General features: G+C 38.4%; 1 protein-coding gene across 1 annotated transcript; it reads left to right on the top strand.

Annotated features, from left to right (window-relative positions):
• Positions 1-5,240: 5,240 nt before the first annotated feature.
• On the top strand, positions 5,241-15,582 carry olfml3a (olfactomedin-like 3a). Its single transcript, XM_036592325.1, has 3 exons — positions 5,241-5,538; positions 11,398-11,680; positions 14,639-15,582. Exons 1-3 carry the CDS (start codon positions 5,422-5,424, stop codon positions 15,427-15,429), a joined length of 1,191 nt encoding a protein of 396 aa, XP_036448218.1. The 5' UTR covers positions 5,241-5,421; the 3' UTR covers positions 15,430-15,582.
• The last annotated feature ends 2,540 nt before the right edge of the window (positions 15,583-18,122 follow it).

The following is an 18,122-nucleotide window of genomic DNA, read 5'->3' as shown; positions in this document are numbered from 1 at the left end:
TCAGAAATGCAACAGTTTCTGAACAAACACAGATATGAAATGAAAAAATCATGACTGACATCTGTGTTCAATAAGAGACCACTGACACATAAAGTACAGTCCTATTCATTTGTTGCTTTCTCATAAAATTTCTCTGATTAATTTGTGATAAAAACAAATGTAGGCATCAGATCATGTTCTTTTTATAACAATATAACTGTCATTTTTGCATTTAAGAAGTTATTTTCTTAAACAGACATATATGGAAAGAGTCATTTTATTTTGGTTGCTGCACAATTTTTAAAATTAGTCTCAGTGTGTTGTAATCAGTTCTCCCATCCTCAAGCTCTTCATCAGCATTCAGTTTCTGACCACAGGACCAATTAGGACAAGACTAATTCTTGGACAAAACCGAAAGTCAGGAGACGCTGACAATAAATAAAAACAGATTACACTAAATAAACTCATCAAATTATTACAGCATGTAGGCTACAGTATGTGCCAAAAAGTCCAATGTCCGTGACAACAGAGAACAATTGGTCCTCTAAGGCAATGAATTCCATTTTTGTGCTTTGGCACTTTTTTTTTGAGATGTCTTTCCTAGTGAAGACGTTCTTGGTCATTGTACTCCCTTCTGATACCTGCCATAAACATAATTATAATATGGTTGTCTAATGTCCCCTACACTTTGTTATAGTCTTACTTAATAATTTGGGTTTTTTGGTGAACAGTTTTGGCCCTTTTTCTCCCATCTTTGGCCAAAAATTCAGTGCATCCCTAAGACGAGTAATATTTGGCTTTCAATCAATTGGTTTCATGTTAATACATTCACAAAGCAGGTTAATTTACTGAAGTGTGTACTTTTTACATCTAAGTATGAAATCTTTGACCTTTAAAATTCAATAATTCAATTTTGGAAAATTTTAGTTCAATATAGTGTTCTCAAATTCCTATCAAACATTTTGATTATTAATCAAAAAATATATATTTAATACTTATTTTGCATTTAATATATTCTTATAATTAGTACAATAATGAAATATTTCACTATGAGTTCAACATGCTTCGGAAATAAATATCCTTTCTGGAGGCCTTTTTGACCGTATACCAGGGGTGCTCCGGTCCTGGAGGTCCAGCAAAGTTTGGAGGTTTACCTACTCAAACACACTCACTAAACCTGGCAATTAACAGATAAATGCAATCAGGTGTGTCTGAGCAGGTAAATCACTGAAATGTGCTGGCCATCAACCCTCCAATTACATGTTCTGTTGATTGTCATTTTTATTTGTTTCGGAAATAGTGACAACAAACAACATTCAGTCCCGTTTAATTATACTGATCACAAAATTGTCCCACTCTTCCATACAGACTTTATTTAAAACAGCACAATAAAAAAAAACAAAAAGCACAATTAAGAGTAATAAAATGTAAATTTGTTTCTCAGCTTTGAGCATAATCATTTTAAATTCATTCCTTCTAATAGAAACTCACAGTCATCACTGACCAGTCGTGACACTAATGCACACATGGCAAATTGGAAGTTAATAACACAAAATAAAATAAATAATTGATAATGATATGCATTGAAATAATAGCCATCTGTTCAAAGCAAACAGATTAAAAGCATCTGTGTGGAATAGCATTAGAGTAATTTGAAACACATGTTTATGCTCCTCTGTGCACAACATGTTTATTAGAAATGAGTGTCTGTCTCTCTGTCTATCTATCTATCTATGCATCTATTTATGTGTCTGTCTGTCTATCTATCTGTCTATCTATCTATGTACCCATCTATATGTCTATCTACACTATATGAATAAAAGTGTTGGGACACCTACATGTTACACCTACAGGAGCTTTTATGACATCCCATTCTAAATCCATAGGCAATAATGTGGAGTTGGTCCCCCCTTTGCAGCTATAACAGCTTCCAATCTTCTGGGAAGCTTTCCACAAGATTTTAGAGTGTGTCTGTGGGAATTTTTGCCCATTCACCGAGAAGATCATTTGTGAGGTCAGACGTGATGTTTGACGAGAGGGCCTGGCTCACAATCTCCGTTCTACTTCATCCCAAAGGTGTTCGATAGGGATGAGGTCAGGGCTCTGTGTGGGCCAGTCAAGTTCCTCTTCACCACACTCACCCAACCATGCCTTTATGGACCTTGCTCTGTGCACTGGGGCTCAGTCATGCTGGAACAGAAAAAGGTCTTCCCCAAACTGTTTCCACCATGTTGGAAGCACACAAATGTCCAAAATGTCTTGGTCTGCTGAAGCATTTCCCTTCACTGGAACTAAGGGGCTTAGGCCAACCCCTGAACAACAACCCCATAGCATTATCCCTCCTCCACCAAACTTTACAGTTGGCACAATGCAGTCAGGCAGGTAATGTTCTCCTGGCATTCGCCAAACCTAGACTCGTCAGACTCGCCTGAGTCAGCAGAGAGATCTGTCTATCTATCTATAGCCTTTATAATGTATGCAGATCCCTGATTTTTGCTTTGAACATATAACGCACAAACACATTTTTTACATTACTCATAAAAGTAGTTGATTAACAGTAAAGATAGATGAATTTCGAACTATTTATGCTGTCTATTTCTGAACATAAGAAAACATGTACTATTAATGATTTAAGCTTAGATGGATAAGGCCTGTACTTTCGAAGACAAAGACGTTGCCCTTTAATCCTAAACAGACTGTTCATTACAGGTCATTGAATGAACAAAGTGCTGATGTCATGAGCAATGAGCTTTGGCCAGTTGCATTACATTTAGAGCTTGGGAACAGCCAATATGCTCTTTAATAAAGCAGATTTAATGTGGGCGGCATGTCTCTGCTGTGCTGCTGTCACAGTTGGTTAATTGAAAATATGAGCTGTAGTTGCTTTGGGATAGATTACCCTGCATTAATTACAACGAGGCTTACTTATGGTTAAAGCAGATAAGAAACAATGAAGAGCATATTACAGAAAATGATACCTTTAGGACTGCTGCTTGATTTATTATGCATTATTCAAGTCCAAATAACTCAGAATCTTGTGCATGGAAATCTAAGGGTTTCCTTGGTGGTGTTCTGTCGTAGGTTTTCATGATACCAGAAATTTGATGCTGATTCCGATGGCAAGTCACAATGCTTAATACCAAAATGATGCTGTGGCAAAATGTTTTCAGCTTGACGCATTTGCAGCTCAACATCTAGGGGCATTTTTTACCATTGCTACATCTGTTGTAAACATGCTTGCACTCTCTAGTGTGAGAAATTCTGGTTTAAAGACTAAGAAAACCCCCTTCTGATGATAGGAGGAACTTGTATTTGTATTTTTCACTGGTTTAAAACATATTTGTTTGTTTGTTTGTTTCATTAGCTTATGAATGCAGATGGAAGGCAGATAGCTAGCATAATGATGCTTGGAAGCTAAATAACTGCAGTCAAATAACTTCGGAAACTGTCTTCAAATCATAATTACAATGAAAAGAAAGGATTACTCCAATGACAGAAAGGACTTCCTCAAATGAGGATGAAAACAAGGTAAAACAAAGTTAGCGAGGTAGCTAGGTGGCTATTAAGAAATCTTACCTCAGTTTAGCTTCTTTTCTTCGGTTAAAAGAGAAAAAGTTGTTATCACTGGTGTCCATTTTGTGCTGAATAAAGACAGAATCAATGATTTCTTTAGATTTTGTTCAATTATTGAGAAAGGAGAATTGCCACTAACCATTCAGCACTCAGCTGCAGTAATGCCAACCAATGAGCACTAAGTAGTAGTAATGCTAACATTCTTCTCCCCAAAACCTGTTTGCTGTAGGAAAAAGGAAATATACAGGTAAGCTTTCTATGCTTTTTCAGTGTAATACATCCTTCTACTTTCTAAAATTTATGGAAGGTCCTGGACAAGTAGGTAACCATTTTAGCTCCACTCACCCCCATTCATTGAGGACTTGCTCGCTTTTGCTGTAGTTTTTTGATATAATTGGAGAAACAGGAAGTGGCCAGACTTCTCTTAAACTGGCTCTGGCAAGTGTTACACTAACGCTAACCTGGTTGTTTTTATTAGCCTGTTGATCAGCAGCTAGGCTAGCTGTCAGGATTTGTCAGCGGCTAGGCCATCAGTCAGGATTGGGATTCCCAATGGTTGTACGGTGTATGTCCATAATGCATGCTGGGTATTGTAGTAGAGAACACTGATGAATGAAACCATGAGAACTATATAAAATCATGAATTCTGTCAAACCAACAAGGCACATGTAGGGCAGCACAATAAATAGTATTTTAATAATTATAATAACATGCATTTCCATTATAAACACGTTGTTATAGGCTAAGTACAGCACCAGAGTGATGCAACTGGATTCAGTAACTTCAACTAAACAGCCAGTTACAAATTACAGTCTTACAAAACACACCCAGCTCAAACTACTCTATCCTCAACCACCGCTCTGTAAAATCCTTCGAGTGTGATGAATATTCTCACTACCAGTGTTGGGTTGAAAAAGGTTTGTCATATAGCACCATAAAGCGTTTTTCTATTATTACGATATTAAGCTTGTTACAGTAGAAGAACCCTTTTTGGTGCTATTTAGAACCCTTTCTAAAAAGGTTCTACCTAGAACCATACACAACACACTCTCCAACAATCTGAAGCTATTTGTGATGCAAAGAGCCCTTTAATCATGTAAAGGGTTCTTTGAGTGTTCATGGTTCTATTTAGAACCGTTTTCTGTACTAAAGAACCCTTGAAGAACCATCTGTTTTAAGTGTGTATGCTTAAAATAGTGTGCCTCTGACTGGATGTCATAGTATTCATGATATCTACCATCTTTTCAAAGAGTATAGTTTATCACTCGCTTTGACATCCGCAGCTTTATCATCACATTTTATGTCCATATCAAGCAGCCGTAGGCTAAAATTGTTGGAAGCTCTGGAATTGTTTAGAGTATAAAAAAGCTCAGGACCTTTGATACATTGTGCAACATTGTTCTCCACATTTATTGTAAAGCATGTTGAACAAAAAAGTCTCAAAATAAAATGCATTAGTATCAAGTTAAAAGGTCTGAGTGGTATAATTGGAAGAAGTGGAATAATTAGTCTAAAACTATTTCAAAATGTACAGACTTACATTTAAATCTGTTTTACTGTGCTGTGCTCCTCAATACTTGCAGCACAGCTTCACTACAGAGGCCACTGAGAGGCCGTAGCTCATGGCTCCTCCTTCAGTGTTTATAAAAACATTCCAGCCAAGAGAGAGAGCCAGCGAAATTGAAACCCAAGACGTGGTCCCGGTTCTTGGCCACTTCCTCTCTTCTGTTCTCTTTCTCACACACACAGAGGCACAGAGGAGGGTTTAAGCCCTGCAGCAGCCGGAGCTGCGCAAGAAAGCTCTCAGCATCCTGGGACTTTTCAGACAGTTTTGCGGAGTTCCTGAAGCATTCCTCATCTGAAGCCACCATGAAAGCAGGCTTCCTCTTCTCCCTCTTTCTCTGCATTCTAGCTCAACTCTCAGAAGCCCAGTACCACTACCAGAGCCTGATGAACTACCTGGAAAGCCGGATGCTTGCCATGGAGGTAAGAACAAGCATTGTCCCAAATGCCCAGTATAACTTTTCTTATCTGCTCTCTGCAGTGCTACCAATTTTCAGCCTTGTTCACTTTCAGGACATATTACCTAATAAGCATTATCCCAAATGCCAGATACTTTCCCAGATGCGAGAGAAGCAGCTATTAGGGCTGTCACGATTCTCACTAAATCTGCAATGATTAGTTGTCAGTGTGCATGATGCTGAAGCATGTTTTAAACTGTCCCACTGCTTTCTCTTATAGTAAAAGCTAGATCCTGATGGACACACCCATTTATGTGGTTTATATTTTCACACAATACATTATATTATTATATAATTTTTGATATAATGCATCACATTATAATATTTGTTTATATACAAGCAGACACTGATGAATTAATCACAAAATAATCAGTAGATTACTTGGTATAAAATCAAAAGTGACAGTTCTCACAGCTATAGATTCAAGTGTTCCATTTGCAGCCACTTGAATGTTTCTTAGAGAGTCGGTGAGGAACATTTCGAAAACAAATCATCCAGAAAAATAAGCAGGGCATTAAGAGAATCGTCACAGACGGTTGAGTGCACACAGAAGCTTAAAATGTCAGTTATGCCTGAGTTGGTTAAAATGAGATTTGTTATAAACTTCTGCCTTCAGTGTTCTTCAGAACCCAATCACTCCAGCTCCACATGTTCAGACTAAAGCACTCCAATTATTGTGATTTCTCTCAGACTCATCACCCTAACTGCACCTTATAAGTATGGAATAATTAAATTGGAGCTCAGTGCTTCATTTCCATTCCTCTTGCTTTGTTTAGCATGCAGTGTCAGGCTCAACAGTGACTCAGTTAAGACTGAAGGGTTTAAACAACACACAAAAAAAAACTTGTGCTCTGAATTTGTATTTTTTTCAAAGAATTTTTAAATTTATTTTCAATTAAATAATAATAAGAATATTTTCAATTAACTAATAATAATAATAGTTATTATTATTATTATTATTATTAGTAGTAGTAGTAGTAGTAGTAGTAGTAGTATTTTCATGCACTTTTCATACAAGAAAACAGCTCAAAGTGCTTAAAAGCAGGTTAAAAGACAAAAGAGATAAAAAGGTATACATTTATATAAGATTACATGAACATGAAAGCAGGGAAAAAATAAATTAAACAAGCAATTAAACAAGAAACAATATAAAAAAGCAGGTATTGTAGTAAAATAAAGTAAGTAATAACATTAACGGTAATAATAATAGCAATATTGATGGAAATTTGAAATAAAAAATGAAAATAGCAATAAAAATAACAATCACTAATTAAAAACACATGCAGGAATACTAGCACTAAAAGTGAGTAAAAACAAAGAATCATGAAATGAATCATGAAAAACTAAGTTGTTAAAAAATCTGCTTTGTGAAATTATGTACTGATGTTGCCTGTCTAATCATGAGTTTCATTTAAAAAAAAAAAAAAACTTTAGTCCATAGGCAGAGCCTTATTTTAGCCACACCCCTGCACTTTACAGCAGGAAGTAGACTGCATCCCTGTCCCTCATGGCCACATGGTGAATTAGATCACATTGTTCTCAAGTAAATGTGTCCCAAAATCTGAAAATCAGCGTTTAACATTAAGAATTGTCACTCCCGAAACACATTTTCTGCAATTAAGTAAACTGTTTTGTGTTTTAATGAAAAATATGATCAGTTTATGTGTGTACAACTGTTGAAAAAGTTGTTGAGTTCTGCTCAAAATTAGTTAAAATTGTCACTATCAAAACATTTCATAAAGCTTCAGCAGTGTTATGATTGTATTGTTGGTGACAAAATGGAATGTTAAATCATTTATTTCACTAAAATAAACCTGACTAAGGTACACGGTCACTCAGGCAAAATTATTTTAGTCTAAAGTCCAAGTAAGTTAAAGGTCTTAAATGTGTTTTGCACTCTGACTTTAGTCTCATTCCTTAAGGACGCTTTACAAATAGGGAGAGGGGAAAAAGGGACTAACACTTTGAAGAAGAAGAGTAGTGAGCAGTGAAGAGGAAGGTTTTAAGTTGAACTTTAAAAGAAGAGAGGGTAGAGGAGTCATGAAGAGATTAAGGTAGAGAGGTCCAAAGTTTGGGAGCAGCAGCACTGAAAGACCTGCTGCCCATGGTCAAGAGTCTTGTGTGTGGGACAGCAAGAATTCCAGTGCCAGAAGATCTGAGGGAGCTAGGGGGACATTACAGATGAAGGAGTTCACTAAGGTGTATAGGGGTGAGACTGTGAAGAGCTTTGAAGGTTAGAATGAGAAGTTTATACTTGATACATGAGGATATTGGCAACCAGTGAAGCTGATGGAGTGATGTGTGCAACACGCTTGGTAAAAGTGAGGACTCTGGCGGCGGAGAGATCGCTACAGATGGTATTGCTATGCTAGCAGGGACTTGTTGCTTCTGTCGTTTTTGCTGTATTCTGCATGTGGAGCAGAATGTCATGGTATCAGACCTGTAGTGAAGAAGTACCCCCTCCTGATACTTAGCATTAACATAGATTATGAATCACTTGTCTAATGTCCCTTGTAGAAAAGTTCCACATGGCCAACATTTCCACTATTAATCTGCTGCTGCTCAAACTGTTTGAACGTGTCTGCGCTGAACTGAAGAGGGAAAGGGGAAAAAAACATTTTCATTAGCATTCAAATGATTTGTACTATTTTAGATTTTGACACTTTGTTCAAGGTCTGTCAGTTTTTTTTCTGTGAAAGATTCTCTTAGGGACAAAATAATCTTTTGTTTTTGGTGGTCGCAATTTCGGTGCGTCCTTACAACTGCTTTGGACACAGAAAATTTTCCTCCAAATATGGCACTTTTGGTCTTCATTTTAAAAAACAAGAGGCCAAAACTTAAATAAAACCCACAACAAAGTGTTGAAAATGGCTAAAAAAGTTGATTTTATGAAAAATTCAAAAGCACAATGCATATTGTGTATCGAGAAAATGTCTTGAAGTATCATGATATTAAATATTTAACATATTGCCCACCCCCAGTTCAGTTCTGTTGAAAAACTGTTTCAGTTTTTTGGGCTGCTAGTTTGAGCACAGCCTTGGAGACACTAACAGTTGGAGATTTCCATTTTTAAATCTGCACCATTTTTAAAAATAGAGTTAATAACTGTCCAGAAAACTAAATCATAGACTACTTTAAAAGAACTGCAGGTCAACAATGCATCAAAGACTGGGATGCACTGTGCAGTGCTATATCTACTCTGAAGACTTCTTTCCACACCCTTTGAGTTTGCATATCGCCTCAGTATAATCCTATTTGTAGCGGAGAGCTGCTGCCTTGGGCCACAGTAGTTGTCTAGCTCTCCACATCTGTTATCAGTGAAATGGAATAGTCGGAGTCAATGTTTCTGTTACAGGGAGGTGAAATGCTAGAGGAATGTCTTATGTGTTTGTATTTAAAGGATCTGCTTACTGCAGAAACTTCCCCAAGTTGGCATATTACAAATTTTCTTATCTCAATGGACTCAGTGGACAGTATACCAGAGATGTGGAACTGAGGGCCAGAGTCCAGCACAGTTTGGTGATTTCTCTGCTTTAACATACCAACTAAACCTAGTAACTATGCAACTATTTAAGCTGACATTAATTGTTATCGAAGTCTAACAAAAATATCATGTATCTTACAAAGCACACAAAGTGAAGTGAAGAGTGCCAAGCTGATCTGGGCAGTTGCACATCCTGGTCACGTCAGTGGGGAGAGAGCCGCAAACGTCTTCCAGGTAGTGTCTCGGCAGGAGGGCGCTCCCAGGTGGCCAATTCACAAAACAGGCTGCATTGTATTGTGCCTGGTCCAAAAAGCAGACCGAAACACTACTTATAACTTCTAATAATTGAATGGGCGGGGCTACGCTGCTGTAGGCTGAATAGATGAATATAAAGCTAGAAGGAAAAAAAAAGAAATTCAGTTTCGCATTATATGAGTAGCTTATTCAGGCTGTGGCAAATCACCCAACAGTATTCATGTACACCAACAGGAACTTGCAGTAACCTTAATCTAAGGATTCAACTTCAAATATGCCAATAGTTAACAGATTAAATCTGCCCTCTGTGTTATTTGCGCTGCCAAGATGATATAATCTCTCCTTTCTGCATGAAAGGATATGCCATTACATGATGATTATAGAGTGTTGTATTAGGACCATGGCTTAATTAACCTTAGAGCTATTGATACTGGCTTTCTTCACAGTAATGTTTTCCATACTGCATGGCAAATAGTGCACTTCAAATCCACCACCATCAAACGCTACTATACCGCAAACCTACCTCTATGTTTGCATTCAGGAATTCTCTCTAGCCTCTTACAGATGGGCAACTGGCGCAGCTGCCGAGGGTTAATACAACTGAGATTGATAAGATTTTCAAAACATATGTTGGAAACAGTTTCTGAACTGTACTGCCCACTGACTTAATGACTACTCTGTATCTCCAAGAAGTCATTTCAGCTGACCTCTAAGTGGTAGAATAAAACTAGAGGAATGACCTTTACAAAGTATTGTTAATGTCATGCACATCAAACGGTTACATAGGCCTTTAGACTCCATCTCTGTCACTCTAAACACAATGTGGTATTTGGCAACACCTCTATAAACAGTTTTAGGAACATTGTGATTGGTCTGTGGTTCATAGCTCCTAGGAGTGTAGTTGGAGTTGCATTGATCAGCCAAGACATGTCTGGTGTTTGTTTTTTTGGTTTTGCACTGGATCTACACCCTTTCGTTTATTCAATTTCCAGTCAGAACAGTTATCCAGTACAATTTATTCATTTTTCAGTGTCAGGAAAAACAAGCCTCAGCAGCCAAATATCAAGTTGTTCAGTGCTTAGTATGTCCAGTCTTTATAATAGCTTCCATTCTTTTCAGGAAGCTTGCTTTCAGTTTTTCAAAGAAACCTGCTGGGAATTTTTTCCATACCTCTAAAGTTCAGTCTTAGAAGTTGGTTGCATTTTCTGTGTATCATGATCCAAATAATCTCAAACATATTCAGTGATGTTGAGATCTGGACTCTGGGGTGGTCAGTCCATTGTTGAGATCGCCAGCAACTTCTTTGTTTAATTTGCAGAATTTCTTCTTTTTTCTTGACAGCTGCACATGCTTTAGACTGATAGTGCTGAGCTGTCTTCTCAAAGTGAAATGATGGACAAAAACAACATCAGATCTGATGCAAGAGTGGAGGTTGATTTCTTTCATATCTGTCAAAGATGAAAGGTTTAAATGCAGTTTATATGATGTGGACAGTTTTTGTGGTCTACCAGGTCTTGCATGGTTGCTAGGAGTCCCATTTTCTGTACATCTTTTACTGTACTTTTTTTTTTGGCTTTAGCTTTGGAAACTTCCTTTGACTTTTGCTTTCATTCTGCAAGTGGATGAGTGCCTTGTATAATAAATAAATGTGTGACTTTTTCTGGCTATTTCACAGAATTGTATGTGCCTAATGTAACTAACAAGCAATGAAAGTTTACACATGACCATTTAGTACTGAGCAAACTGCAGGCCTAAATCATCACACAGTTGCCTTAAACCACACTGAGTTGTTCAGTAGTCTCAAGCACACTTGCTTGTGTGGTTTCTGACACTGTGTGAAGTACTGCTGTCTAAGAAATGCACAAAATTATGTTGCATAATTGCTTAAAACATCCAATATCTTTTAAAAAAGTCAGAGTGTGATTAATTTTGTAATTATCTTTTAATAATTATCTAACAAAAATGTAATATTGAATTTAACAGCAATAATAATTTTGGACTCCTGAGGATTGAACCCATAGGCACACCACCTCACAGTGATAATGCAGCATTTATTTTCATGCAACTCATCATCTACTTTTTCAGGAACGTATCGCCCTATGGCACGAGCAGAACGACCGCTACAACTCAGACCTGAAGAAATTCAAGCAGCAGGCTTCAGAGCTACTGGAGAAACTGGGCAAGGACCACGCCAAACTGCGGCTTGACCTGGAGGGCGCAGGAGTGCGGGTGGACCGTGTCGAGCGAGAGATGGACTACATTGAGACCAAGAACCCACCCAAACCATGCGTTAAAGCAGCAGATAAAATGGTGGAGCAGGAAGCAGTGGTCAAAGAGAAGAAGAAAGAGGAGTTCTTTGAGCTCTCTGGTGAGCCACGGGGGGCTTGGGGTGATTTAGGGGCAAATACTGAATGGGGCGGGAGCAGCCATGGCCCGGCTCAAAGAGTTGGCTGTTTGCTTTTGATCATGTACCTTCGATTTCAGCCCTGACAGGTTCTTGGCGCGTGAACCTTAGGCTATATTTAACTGCTCATTAAGTTCTACACTAGTGTTGGCAGCATTTTCTCTGGAAAATGACTACACTGGAAAAGGAGAACAAACACTGGGTTGATTCTTAGCTGTATTTACTGGCTACATTAATAGAAAGGCAGGGGAAAGTCTTTATAAGATTCCAGACTAGGGGAGGGTGGTATGATATGTGTGATTTATTTGAACATCAGTTAAATAATTTGAACATGTGTGTAACTAATGGCATTATGCATACCAAATGTGTTTTCGCAAACATTTATAGCAACATAAAGTCACTTGACCAGTCATTGTTGTCTGGCATTGGCATGAGATAACCAAGAGGATGGATCAGCCCTTAGAACTTTGGGTAGCAACCCAAACAGCTCAGTTATGGGCATCCATGCTACAGTGGTATGCTAAACGGTGGGCGCCCCTGGTCATATCACATGTGTTGATTTTCTAATTGAATCAAATGGTAATCAACACTGCAAAAAATGTAATCTTGGCAAGTGAAATTGTCTAAAATCTAGTCAATATATGTAATATTTCTCATTTTAGATTGTTGTAAGCATATTATATGAGTACTTCAGTTATCTGACTGGACATTTTTACTTGTGTTAAGTAATTTTAGTCAAATGTTGGCAGATGATTTTGCTTGTTGTAAAAAATATGCCATATTGCTAATATAGTGAGATAAGTATTTTATGTATAAGTATGTAATATATAAAATATTGGATAAATTAACTAGATCATTTCACTTGACAAGATATAATTTTTTGTGAACCTTGACTTTTTAATTCAGTCAAACAAGACATTTTTCTCTGTAGCTATATTGTCAGATGAACTGTCAGATGAAGATACTGTTGTGACACTGCATTGAGCTGCTAGTGAGCAATGATGGGTGAAATGGGAAGGGTGGGAACCTTCTGCTGTAAAAGCATAGCACACCTCTCCACAAAGATGGCTGTGCTGAAATAAAATATTCAGCCCAACTGCAGCTTTCCTCATGTTTAACTTCGTAAAAGGCCAGGGCCCACTGGTGAGCATGAAGCTTTATTACACATTTCTATAAGATAAGAATAGCTCAACCAGTTTGCATTGGAATGCCTGTAGTTACTGATTAATAAGCCTTAGTATGTAATAAGCCTGAGATTTTAAGGGGTTGATCAATGCTGTACAACTGTTGCCATAAAAAACCGGATATACACACAATAAAGCATTTTTATTAATGTTGACTTGTTTGTCAACATGTCTGAAGAGGAAGCCAGTTTCCATCAAAATATATTCTATTAACAATTTGAAAAACTAAATTTGCATAGGTTATCTGTGGGACCTTCACACCAACCAGAAATTGCATTTTTTTGGCTACTGTGAAAAGGAGTTAATACAACTTTTGTGCAGCTGTAGTTCACCCCTATGTTGCACAGCACTAATGAGGGAATAGGGATCCATTTTGGTCACAGCAAATGTCTTGAGTTATTGTGATGTTATATTTCTCATTGTCATATCGCCCACCCTTATTCCAGGCCATGTGCTTTGTTAAGGCTTGTTTGTGTTTTTTTGAGGAACAAGCCCAATTATAGCTTACTGTGCCAAGAGACTGTGCTGCTGTGTTGCTTGGAGCACTGCTCTCTTGACTGCAGAGGTCAGTTGAGGTTCTGTTCAAGCTCAGCTAGCATTAAAAATGTCCTCCATCATTTGTTGGATCCCTCTTGTAGGAAGCAGATGCCGTGTGCCTCCAGGCTGCAATATCCTATTGATTAGAAGACAAAACAAAGAGCAGTGGCTGCAGTGAGTCAGACCATTCCCTCAAGAAGTAGACTCACTTTTCCCCCCTTAACTGTCATAAATCACTTGAAATGTCACACCTTTGCAACAGCTGCCTTTGGCAACGCTGTACACCTTGCGGAAGTGTCAAATGCGCTCCGTCCCAACTTGAAAAAATATGGCCTCAGGTTTTACTGATAGCGCACAGCTTTTAAACATGCAAACATAGCACTGAAGCAGAGAGGTCTCGCTGTTTTAACGTCCTCCTACTAACAGTGATTTCCGGGCTGCCTCAATGCTTTCATCTTGGCCTCATTTCCTTTACTTTAATATTTTTTCTCCCTTCAAAACTCTGGGTAAAAAGCTTCAGGAAGGAAGGTTTACTTTGTTGCTTTCAACTGAAAGATTCACCGCCTCAGGCAAGATATGTGCCACGGACACTAAGAAGAAAAATTGTCAAATATCCAAAGCTTTCTTACAGGTCCACAGTGACCTGAATTATTAAATATTGGTGAGTTCTTTTTTCTCAAGGTAGAGCATAAATTAAACCAAATGTGGTATCAGTTGATAGTTTGGAATTCACCCTTTCAACACAGTTCCGCTGCTTGTCATTCATTGAGAGTTAAAAGTATGTTTTTATTATTGCTGGTGATAACTTCTACACTGTTAGAAATAAAAGTGCTCTGCGGGGCATTTTTCGTTCATCAAGGTACAAACAATGTAAATGTACCCTCAAAGGTACAACAGTGGTTTTAAGGTCCAGTTGTGTACCTGATGTTTTAAAACAGAACAATAAAATAAAAAGCCTGGAGACGAGACGGGGTGTGTGGAGTCAGTACAACTTAGAACTTAAAATTTCAATGGATTATGCTACAATTATGTTCCCCTGACTAAAGGTACTGAGATGTACCCTTGAGGGTACCACCCCGGTGACAAGAGAGGTACTGCCCCAGCAACAGTTTCATACCTTTTTTTCTGAGAGTCTAAAGGCTAACAAGCTGGTATCTTGGGTTTGCTCCTGAACCTTGATGAATGATTTATTTCTTTACAGTTTGCCTTGACATTGTGTCAAACATCCGAGCGATGAAGATCCTGAAAAGGGTGGGCAGCACCAAAGGAGTCTGGACCAAAGATTCTAGGACCGCCAAGGTCTATGTCTTCAATGGAACTTCAGAGGATATGGTGTATGAGTTCAACTCAGTGAAGGAACTTTCGGCATCACTAGGAGTGTCCAAGGGCAAGCAGATTATCCTCCCTTCCTTCTGGAATGGAACTGGACATGCTGTCTACGATGGCTTCCTGTACTATGTAAGCGAGAGATCAGAGTTGCAGGTGGTCAAGTTTGATCTAAAGAATGGTTCAATGGCAGACAGCGCTGTTCTTCCAGTGGAGGCCCAAACCCCAGTCTACAGCCTCAACCCTGAGACCCTGGTGGACCTGATAGCGGATGAGGATGGTCTATGGGCTTTGTACCCTGCGGGCGACACCATCAACCTGGCCAAGATGGACTCTGACACTTTGGACATTGAACAGATGTGGGACACATCGTGCCCTAGGAACAATGCTGAAGCTGCCTTCATTGTGTGTGGCACGGTGTATGTGGTCTACAACACCAGGCCCCCAAGTCGTTCCAGGGTACAGTGCGTATTTGACGTGAATGACATGGTGATGGGTGAAGAAGCCCCATTGCTGTACTTCCCCAGGCGCTTTGGTGCTCACTCCAGCCTCAAGTACAACCCTGTGGAGAGGCAGGTTTACGCATGGGATGATGGTTACCAGATCCTTTACAGGCTGGCCCTGAAGAAAAAGCTGTGGGCGATAGCGCCCCCACCAGAGGAGTGACTGCTACTGCAAAGAGCACTTATTTAGACTGCAAAAAATGCCTGACCAAAACGATTGTACTGTACGAAATCATCTTTATAAATGTAGTTATTGATTTTCTCACATTTTATAAAACAAAATATGTAAAATGCAGTAAAGTACATTAACATTTCATTATGATTATCTGGTCATTATGGAATAGTGCATTGGTAAGTCTTTCACCTTCAGCACATTAAAATCTAAGGTATTGATTGGAAAAAATCTAAAATACTAATTTTCCCCTTTACCCAGCTTAAAAATCTATTTGGTTTTTGAGGTTTGCTTCTTTACATTTGCACTGGAGCTACAGTGCTAATTAAGCTAGTTAGTAATTAGCTTAAGTCAGCACCAGACCAGCATAAACCAGCTTAGATCAGCATGGAAATCATGTTGGTCCATGCTTTTTTTCAGTAGGGTTACAGGGTCAGAACCACAGTATATTTGACATTACTTCACAACTCTATGTGGTTTGAGGCAAATATGTGATGACTGAGACATGCAGTTCATTACTTGTTAGCTACATTAGCTATATAAAGAAATTATTTCATAAAACTATTCCTTTTAGCTGTTGTAAACATGGGGACAGGTGTGGTTTACTACAACCCCATTTCCAAAAAAGTTGGGATGCTGTGCAAAATATAAATAAAAACAAAATCCAATGATGTGCAAATAATTTAAACCCTAATTGATGCCAACAACAAAAAAGCTGGGACAGGAATAACAAAAGGCTGGTAAAGCTGTGTAATCCTAAAAAAAAAAAAACTGGTGGTTGATTGGCAACAGGTCAGTAACATGATTTGGTATAAAAAGAGCATCCCAGATAGGCTGAGTCTTTCAGAAGTAAAGATGGGGAGGGGGTCACCAAATAGTGCAACAATTCAAAAATAACATTTCCCAACATAAAATAGCAAAGAACTTCTACTTTTCATCATCTATGGTACATAATAACATTAAAATTTAGAGAATCTGGAGAAATCCCTGTATGCAAGGGACAAGGCTGAAAACCCATATTTGCTGGCCATAATCTTTGGGCCCTCAGACGGCACTGCATTAAAAACAGACATGATTATGCAGTAGAAATCACTGCATGGGCTCTGAAAACCACTATCTGTAAAAACAGTGTGTTGCTGCACCCACAAATGCAAGTTAAAACTCTAAAATGCAAAGATGAAATCACATATAAACAGGATCCAGAAATGCTGCCACCTTCTCTGGGCCCAAGCTCATTTAAAATGGACTGAGGGGAAGTGAAAAAGTGTCCTGTGATCCAATACATTAAAATTTGAAATTGTTTTTGGAAATCATGGACACTGTCCTCCAGTCTAAAGACCACTCAGCTTGTTATCAGTGCACAGTTCAAAAGTCAGTATCCGTGATGGTATAGGGGAACATTAGTGCGCATGGCATTAGTGACGTGCACATCTGTGAAGGCACCATTAATGCTGAATGATATGCAGGTTTTGGCAACATATGCTGCCATCCAAACGAAGTCTTTTTCAGGAAAGGCCTTGCTTATTTCAGCACCACATTCTGCATTACAACAGCATTGCTCCGTATTAAAAAAGTCCAGGTGCTAAACTGACCTGCCTGCAGTCCAGATCTAACACCCACTGAAAACAATTGGCGCATAATGAAATAAAATTTACAACAAAGGAGACCCTGAACTGTCGAACAGCTGAAATCCTATATCAAATAAGAATGGAATAACATTTCACTTTCAAAACTACAGCAGTCAGTCTCCTCAGTTCCCAAATGCTTACAGAGTGTTGTTAAAAGAAGAGGTGATGAAACACAGTGGTAAACAGGCCCCCGTCCCAACTTTTTTGGAACGTGTTGTTGGCATCAAATTCAAAATGGGCATATACTTTTCAAACAACAATAAAATTTCTCAATTTCAACATTTGATATGTTGTCTTTGTAGTATTTTCCTTCAAAAGTATGGTTTACATGACTTGCATATCATTGCATTCTGTTTTTATTTACATTCTGTACGGCGTCCCAACGTTTTGGAAATGGGGTTGTAAATGTCACTACTGGTGTAATGAAAAATGGACATTCTAAAATGCTTGACATACAAAAAGCTTAACATAATTTTTCCTCCTTACAAAAGCTAAATGTGAGTTGATGTACTAAAACGACCTAAGACACCAAATTGCTCTCAAATTGTGTTAGTAAATTAAACCACGTTTAGCTTTTTTCACATTAAGCTTTTAGAATATTCCACAAAAATAGTTAATGATGTCAAAAATTGACACAGGATTCTCGCAGGGTAAACTTCTCCCATGTGGAAATAGTTATGCCTCAGCATTAGCATGGACATGATTGAGAAGTCTGAAGCAGTGTGGCTAGGCTAACTATGATAGCTGACATTCAGAAAAGATATTTCTCTGTTCTCCATGTTACCATGGCATACCGAGGTGTTGGTATATCATTCACTGTGGAGAAAGTAAGTTTCCTTATGTAGAGGTGACCGCCCATCATTTAACATCAGTTACACTGTTAGCACTAGCATTAGCTCACTTACTGATTTAATCTGCAGTGGCTAAAGGATTTCCCTTCACTCTTGAATAACTGAGGCAGTTTTTGAATTTAGAAATGAACTGAGTGGTCTTTTTTGGCAAACTACTTAAATACAACCTTTTTGGCCGTACTGCTCCATGTTCATTGCTAATGTC

The sequence above is a fragment of the Colossoma macropomum genome, unplaced genomic scaffold (genome assembly GCF_904425465.1).
Source record: "Colossoma macropomum unplaced genomic scaffold, Colossoma_macropomum, whole genome shotgun sequence".
In the NCBI taxonomy this organism is placed as follows: domain Eukaryota; kingdom Metazoa; phylum Chordata; class Actinopteri; order Characiformes; family Serrasalmidae; genus Colossoma; species Colossoma macropomum.
This window is presented reverse-complemented; position numbering and strand designations above follow the sequence as displayed.

Coding starts and splice junctions, on each gene's coding strand:
- olfml3a (XM_036592325.1), top strand. CDS start 5,422: ATGAAAGCAGGCTTCCTCTTCTCCCTCTTTCTCTGCATTCTAGCTCAA. Junction 5,539..11,397: donor GCCGGATGCTTGCCATGGAG/GTAAGAACAAGC, acceptor CTACTTTTTCAG/GAACGTATCGCCCTATGGCA. Junction 11,681..14,638: donor GGAGTTCTTTGAGCTCTCTG/GTGAGCCACGGG, acceptor ATTTCTTTACAG/TTTGCCTTGACATTGTGTCA.